This window comes from Drosophila mauritiana, chromosome 2L (assembly GCF_004382145.1).
Source record: "Drosophila mauritiana strain mau12 chromosome 2L, ASM438214v1, whole genome shotgun sequence".
In the NCBI taxonomy this organism is placed as follows: Eukaryota; Metazoa; Arthropoda; class Insecta; order Diptera; family Drosophilidae; genus Drosophila; species Drosophila mauritiana.
Window position 1 is genome coordinate 7104318 of NC_046667.1, and position 8163 is coordinate 7112480.

An 8163-nucleotide genomic window follows, 5' to 3' on the forward strand; every position below is an offset into this window, starting at 1 on the left:
ATTTTTTGTTCCCTGCTTATGTGGTTAAATAGTGTCATACGAGAGGAGGCTTTTGAAAGGGGCTCGGAGAGGCGCAGGTTGTGGGTGAGGTCGCGATAAAAGTGTTGCGAAACGGATGTCAACAGACGAGCGTGAAATTTGCGCAGGTTGCATGTTTCAGCACATTTCTGAGATGATATTAACTTTAGTTTGTGCGGATCAGAAAAGTTAACTTTAAAGATAAACTATTTATAATTTAAATCATGTTAAAAACTATCGAAATGTAGAACATTCTTGCAGTTTTTGAGCAATCAAAGATACATTTCCAAGCAAGGTACAAGACTATAAATAGGGAAACAAGGTTATATCTTAAACTTAAACTGCAGCACGTTGTCTTCCATAGATGTATAACAAAGATACTCAGACACACAGTTCTCGAGTAGGCTTTTAAGCCCGAAATTGTATAAATATACCCAAGGACTTTGCTGCAAGAACCGAGTTGACTAGAATGATGTATTCAAGCTGCTGAAGTATTTCCTAGGAGGCTATATTGATGAGTGCTTTTTATGGCTATTCCCAACACTACCAATCTTGAATTTTGCCATTCGCCCCTAGCTCCGTTTATTGAAACGGTACAAATTGATTGAGTTTCAATGAGGAGGACAGGTGGCCTACAAGAAAATGCAAATATTATTTGGTTCGACATGCTTGAAAATCCTCGGTGACATACGGCAATTCAATTGAACCTTATTTACATATTTATGTCGCCGGCAAACAAATGTAAATTGCATTGGCATATGGCAAAGTAAAGTACAGTCGAGTGCTTTCTCAACTCAGGTTGAAAAATAATGACTATGCATAGAAGGCTTATATTAAGACCTTGTTCTTGTAAACAAATAGTGATGTTTTTAAATCTAAATACTTTGTTACTTATATTTTTCTTTTGTTTTAAATACTGCTTACTTTACTACCTGCTAACTTTTTTAATAGAACGACATCAAATAAGAGCATTCGGTGATTCTTCAATTTGACCTTCTTTTGTGGCCCAAAAACTTATGCAGATTTACACGTTTTCTTTGGAACAGTTTCCTAACGAGTTCTAGTTTCTGAAGGATAAGTTAACACAACACTTAATTAGATTTACTCAAACACATGGCGAGATGTTAATGGTTAATCCATCATGCTGCTAACTGCAAAAGTGTTATTAATCCGCCATAAAAAGACGAGGCAAGCAGGTATACCAAAATGTTTTGGTTATGTCAAGAAAGGTGTTCCCTACCTTTGCGCCTTTGCTCCCTGGGATTTCCATATCCATTAGCCATCAGCGGGATGTACTTAAGGACACACGCAGTCACTTGACATACCTGCCCGCGTGTAATTGTACTCATTCCTGAGCTCAGTTTTAGCAGGATATTCAGTATCCATTGCCACCCGAGAGCCACCTACTCGTGCTAATTATAAGACTGGGGTTCGTTGGCTTAAGGGGGTTTACATCCTAAATGAATGGGATTAATAGTAGCCAGCATCTTTGGGGTCTCACTTTTCAATCGATTCCCGCGAAGGTTGGGCTATCGATATGCCATGATAGAGATAGAAAAATAGGAACGAACTTGATGTGGGTACTGGCCATGAATGTATTCATCGATTATGTGACAACATTTGGGGCTTTTATTTAACGACAATGTTGTCTGGGCTTTCCTTTGCCCTTCGATTCCCTTTGTTTGTAATCTATTGAACATTCCTCGCTAGTTGTCGTTGAATTCGCTATTATGTAAAATAGTGGCACAAACGCCAGACAGGTGGGGATATAGAAAGAGGCCCAGCAAATGGTCATTAGCTCACATGTTTGGTTTGCCACTCGGCGGTAGCAATACAACTTTGGCAGTGTCTTGTTTGCTTAGTTGGCCGGCAAGAGTAGTTAAACGGAAGGCTATATTATATTGGTGGGGTGTGCTCGATCTATCCGAGGTTTGCATAGTGGCTAATTTAATGGCTTTCGATTGTCCGGAATAATCCCTGAGTCACTTGCGAAGTTGTCAGCTTGCTTCTATTTGGCTCCAAAGGTGGGGTATTCTCTATTTGTTGATCAATATTTGAAGATAGCGCTGTTGTGGTATTATCAATCAATTCCATTCGAGGAAAGGGCATTACTATTTTTTTCACACAAGGTTAATAGCATTGAAGCCTACAGAGTTTTGTTTATTTCTTAATTTTTTTTTGCAGCTATTTTTAATTTTAATATTTTAATCAAATCCGCTGTCTTTGCTCTTTCACATTTGCCATTGCTAACATAAAAACCCATTAAAGCGGTCCCAAATGCTGAATGTCCACCTTGGGGACCTACTGACCCGCTTTTTTCTTGGCACGTACTGTACAGCCTGGTCCAACAAAAGCTAATCAGAGCCAACAAACTATTTTCCCATAGTCCCCCTCCTCTTCATTGCGATCAAAATTTAAATTGGCTTTTTAAATCCTTTTAAGCCGAAGACTTTGGCAGATAAGCCTGAAGGATTCAGAGAAAATCTAAATCTAACTACTAGGGGGTGCCAAGAGTAGAGTACTTACCACACCGGAAGGATGGGGGGCCAAGAAGGATGCAGAAGGTGGATGAGAAAGCCCTCGATGGGGGGCGTTACTTCGGCTCTGCCTACTGACCCAGTTACCGCTAGTAACTGTTACAGTTAAAGTTGAGAATACTGTTGTGACCTCTTAAATGCTCGTTAGCGGTTATTTTCGAGTGTCGTTATCTTTAGGCGGGTTACTTTTTTTGAAATAGATGGGTTCACATTGGCAGTGTTTGGTTGTGGAGATTTGCGGAGATTGATTGATTTATTTTTAAATTTCGTATCGATTTAATCGTGTCGTATTGCTCCTTAGCGTACGGGTAAAACAAGCTTTGCCTTTAAAGTTGGATTTCTTTGTAGAGCTAAATATACGTATTTCGTTTGGTTATTTATGACTTAAATGCACGTTTAGAGTGTTTAACAAGTTTCACTATTTTTCGTTTTAGGTGGTTTAACAATTGATTTCCATATTTTTGGATTAATTGGCTTGGTTATGGTTTGGCTTTTGGTTTTCTTCTCTTTATTTCTATTTTTTGGATTTTTCCGTTCTGCACTTTTCGGCCGCAGAAAGCGCGTGAAAAGCGAAGGAAAGCGAGAAAAACACGTCCGCACTGGGCGAATGGCCAGGAGAACCTGAAAATCAGTACCCACCAAGCGGGCGAATTTCGGAATCACCCCCGCTCCCACGATACACTTTCGCTCTTGCCGCACATTGCACACGCTCTCGCGGCACTTTCGCCCGCTCTCGCCGCACTCTCTCTGAGCGCCGCCGCCTTTCATGTCCTGCCTGTGACATTTACAATGTCAGCCTCCAATTGGGATACCAATTCGCCGCGGCTAAGAGAGCGTTGGAGAGGGAGACGCGGCAACTAATTTGTTTTTGCGTTGTTTTTTCGCCGGGAAACTCCTGTGGGCCCCAAAAACGCTCTTTTGATTTGGCATTTTGTCGTGTTGGGCTTTTCCGACAGTCATATGTTAGCCACTCACCTACGATTCCGATTGCAGGGTACATAGGTTATATAGAATTAGTATATTTATATTTTCTAATGCAACTTGTTTGCGCTAAGAACAAATAACCTGTGTAAAATAATTAAATATAAGTATTAAATTAATATTTTCGCGGCATATTAATGATCATAGTTGTTCAACTGGAATGGACAGCTTCAAAATTTCAGGAAGCTAATATTACCTACAAAATTAATATATATTTTTAAATTTAAATTTTATTTATAAAATTTATTTTTATATTTAGAAATAACGCACAAATTGCCATACTGTATTTTGAAGTCCCTAAAATAATCGATTTTAAATTTTCATATTAAAGTTTGAGCGGCTTTTCTGGATAATTGTGAAGCTCTGGAAAAGTTTTCTGTTAAATCCAAACAATTAAAAGCTTTCTCCATTCAATCTATTTATGTGTGAGCTGTGATTATGAACTGAAAAAAGAGACTTTAGAGGAGTAGAGAGTAATTAAGGAAATAGTATTCCAAAAGGGCGCCCAACTGACCCATCACGATGGGGTTGAGTGTTTGGCCACCTCAAAGTACCCTTTCGGGGCCATCAGGTGGTGGCCATGGATGGCTTATGGGTTTGTCATTATGGGCGCGTGCCTTTTGGCAAGCGAATGGAGCCTCGGCTTTGGACTGATAAGTGGCTATTCACTCGGCACTCCGCCCATGTCCCTCTTCTGACCGCCAACTGAAAGGCAATTGCTTTATAATTCAATTGCTGGCGTCGACTTCCTCCAAGATCAAAGACCTCCCCTAATTATCCGGCTGGACTTCGCTTGATTGATGGTCTGTTTTGGCATTTGCTTGGTGGTGCACATATTTATTTTTGATGGTTAACTGGTTACTGGGTGCTCTGTGTGCTACTTAGCTAAGTTATGGATTAGGTTAATTATGTGAAAAAGTGCGAGGAAATAGGTGGTAGGGGATAGTTTGCAAGATGATCTGTTTGCTGGTGCTGTGGTCTCTGTCGAAAAAGGACATGATCGTGCTCCTGCTGGCAGGGATCCAAGCTGGGAGTTGGCGACGCAAGTGGGACATCCTCATGAAATACTTCATCTTCTGGATAATGGTGATACTGCGGCCGTGGTCCAGGATCCCTTTCCATCATATACTGTCTCTCCACCATTTCCTCTGAACTTCTTGGATAGATTGGCTTTCTCTGAATTGGAACTGGTTCAAAACTTTTCATATTTCTCTCCGGTTTTTGCCTTATCAAGCCCTGATTGCGAGGAAGGAAGCCTACAGGTGTCACACCCCAAAATCTCTTTTGCGGATTGGGTGTCCTTGGGGGATTCTGAACAACCTCATCGCTGCAATCCAAGCCCCTCACAATGTTATTCATGTAAATAGAGGGCGGTATACGTTTCCTGTACTTGGGTCTTGGTCTGGGAACTATTTGTTTATTGGACACAAAATAGTCCCTCTGCTGTGGTCCCACTGGTGTCATTTGTTGAATTGGCTTGGCAAAGTCTCGCTCGTACAAAATGGGCTCCACATAGTTTTTAACGGGCTTTCGAAAACGATATGATGGAGGTGGTCTTGGACTTGCTGCTAGATTTTACGAAATTTCATTTTAGTATTAATTAAGGTTCCCTTGCATTTGGGCATTGTAATTATTTTCATTCTATACTTACATGGGCCTTGGGTAGGCATAAACTGTGGACACAGATTAGTATCCTGCTCTTCGGTGTCCTCACAAGGTTCCTCAGTGGTGGGAGTAGCTCCATTTTCAGACACTTTATAATCTTAAGGATAAAAAATTCTGTTTAAACTACGTTTAAAGTTTCTTGAATTTACCTTTACCTTCGTCATCCTCACATCCTGAGAATTCCGACACCGTGGTGCTATTCAATTCTTCGTCGCAACTTTCTGATGTGGTGATTTCCGGATTGGAAGTTGAAGTAGAAACCGTCGTCGGCGGCACGACCGTTGTGGTGGTGGTGTTAACTTCCGGTTGAAGCTTCAATTCGGCAGGTTCGGTGGTCATGATCACCTGAATAACCTCGCTGGGTTGGCTGGCATTATCGAGCTTGATCTGCGGGGGATCGGGTACTTTCGGTGACTTTGCCCTGGAATTCTTTCTCCTGTTCCTTAAAGCCCTCAATCGCTTTAATTGGTTATCTGTAAAAGGTGGTTGTGTAGTCGAGGTTGTGGAGCTCGTCGTTTTGGTTGGTGTAGCAGTCGTTTCCTGTTCAGTTGTCGTTTCCGGTGCCACTTCTGTGGTGCTGGTTTCCGCTGGAGATGTGCTCTCTTCTATAGTTGTTGTTTCCAACGTTGTGGTGCTTCTTGATGTTGTGGTATTTGTTTTGATCTTTGGTACTAACTTTCTAATTTTTATGATTTTTGAATCGGCTGTTGTTTCTGTTGTTGAACTCAATGTAGTGCTTGCGGTTGAATTTATTTTACCATTATTGGGTAGTGCCAGTAGCTCATTTCGTGCGGCACTTTTACTGTCTTTACTTCTTGGGTCGCATTTCTTGGTTTTGGGTTTCACTGTGGTACTTGGCCTTTCAGTTACCAGGGTGAAATTGGCGCAGGGATCCTGCTTAAGCAGCGGGGTTCTTAGCAGGAGTAATCTAACGAAACACGGATGTTCAATGGGTAGACCTTCCTCGAAAGTTGATTCACAGGGTGGCAAAAAGTCCATGCACTCCTCCTTGCTCTCCTCATAGTCATCGAAAATGTGGCTAAATGGGTCCTGTGCATCACCGCTGTCATCGCAACCTATCGGAGCTGCTGGCAAAACAGAAATATCCCTCTGATCGCGACCATTGCTGGGATAGTCCTCCGCCTCGCGCAGCATCATATCCAAAAGTTGCATCTCCAAAGGCGAACTGATGGGGAATAAAAATATAAAACCTATTTAATTTTTTTCCCCAGCTTATTACAACTTACCCAAAAACTGAAGGTCCAACAAATAGCACCCAAAGTAGCGGCAGCATCATCATGATTCGAGTGTTTGGGTCGACGGTTTCCATGGAAATGTTGCCCCAACCCGAGCGACATTTGGCTTTTGTTGAGTTCACGTATCTGTCGGATGCAGTGCGCTGCACTCTCACTTTCTGCCAATTGAGACATCGTTCTTTCCGATCTGTAAGTCACCCGTGTCGCCTCCACCTCCCCCCAATTCGAAATCATAGTTTTGCGGTCAGCTTTCTCATTAGACTCTACTGTCATCCGTCTGGGCGGCGTCTTCGTTGCTCTGGTCTTGTTTTCATTTGTGTTCTCTACGTGACCTGTGCTGAGATCGGCGATTTTTGGCTTTTACTTTCCACTACGTTAATTCTTCGTTCTAGTCTGGGAAACTGTATACAGCAATGTTCGATAACAATATTCAAATATAGATATACCATATCTACATATAAAAATTAATGAATTAAATAATTAAAAATAAAAGAAATTAGCTGCAATAAAATTTTTATTGTAAGATCCTCAAATTTTAAAACATTAATATTTTAAATAACACGACAGCAAAATTAATATAATTATCATAGTGTATTCCGCTCTCTGTTTGTCGCTTTCATTTTTCACGTGTATTTGCTATTTGCTTAATATATTTAATTTATTATTGTACCGTTTGATTCAACGTCTCGTTCGCCTTGTTTCCGTTTTATGCAAATTACTTTTATTGCCACCATCGCGTGGGCCAAAAGGGGGGTGGAGGTCCGTGGGTTCTACTACCCAGTAATTAATAGCCATCGAATGCTTGTGGTTTTACCGAAACGAAAACAATTGGCTGCCATTCTTAGTTCAATTGACATTCTGAAAACATCTGAACAATTAGAAAAGCAGTTGTTAAGCGGCTGATTAAGACGGCATGGTACAGAAAATATAAAAAGCCGTGAGCGCTGATTTGCTCTATTGAATTTTTGTGTACTGTATTACCAATTGTTTTTATAGTTCGTGACATTTGTTAGGAAACAGTAGAAGTTAGAAAGTGCTGATAATTAGCAAACACTTTCGCTTGCTGATGTAGTTAGAAACAAACAAGGAAATAATTTTCATAAATTGTAAGTAATATGTTAAACATGATGACTATAATAGACCCGGTAAATTATATTCACAAACTGCTAAAATTCTCTTTAGGGATCACTTTATTCAATTGCCGAAAATCTGCCTTACTCTCCCACTGGCTTTTTGACCTTGTGCCTGCCACATTGCCAAATGTCAGCTGGCGAAAAATGCGTGTTTTGGGAAATGAGCTTGGGGCGTGCTTTCGTCCTGTCATTACCAAATGGCATTCGCGTGTAATTTGTCTTGTCTTTCTGGAGGAATCTTTACGACTTTCCAGCTGTTTAATGTAAAAATCTTTACTTGCTCGGGGCGTTTTTTCTCAATCAATATTTGCCCGCCAGCAAATATTTTCCAATCAAATGGAGACCACAAGGACTACAGTTTACATAGAAAATATTGTGTTTAAATGAAAATCGCTCGGCTGGTATCTGAAAAAGGTTTGCCCTTTTCCCTGTTATCCCTGGTATCCTTGTTATGCGGAGCATGCAACAGTTTTTGGGGCCTCAGCACGCAACACTCACTGAATTATGTTGACAGAAGCGTATCAATGTCACGGCTGAAAGGGAAAAGTATGAGGTCCTGGGACTTGAGACATG

At 41.0% G+C, this 8163-nt stretch overlaps 1 protein-coding gene across 1 annotated transcript; it reads right to left on the minus strand.

Annotated features, from left to right (window-relative positions):
* Nucleotides 1–4442: 4442 nt before the first annotated feature.
* On the minus strand, nucleotides 4443–6531 carry LOC117149540 (eukaryotic translation initiation factor 4 gamma). The gene is made up of 4 exons (XM_033316794.1): nucleotides 6449–6531; nucleotides 5357–6387; nucleotides 5188–5298; nucleotides 4443–5101 (listed from the first exon to the last, which is right to left on the minus strand). The coding sequence occupies exons 1-4, from the start codon at nucleotides 6529–6531 to the stop codon at nucleotides 4443–4445; spliced, it is 1884 nt and encodes a 627-aa protein (XP_033172685.1).
* Nucleotides 6532–8163: the final 1632 nt, after the last annotated feature.

Coding starts and splice junctions, on each gene's coding strand:
- LOC117149540 (XM_033316794.1), bottom strand. CDS start 6,531: ATGGAAACCGTCGACCCAAACACTCGAATCATGATGATGCTGCCGCTA. Junction 6,388..6,448: donor GTTGGACCTTCAGTTTTTGG/GTAAGTTGTAAT, acceptor ATTCCCCATCAG/TTCGCCTTTGGAGATGCAAC. Junction 5,102..5,187: donor TATGCCTACCCAAGGCCCAT/GTAAGTATAGAA, acceptor AAAATCTAGCAG/CAAGTCCAAGACCACCTCCA.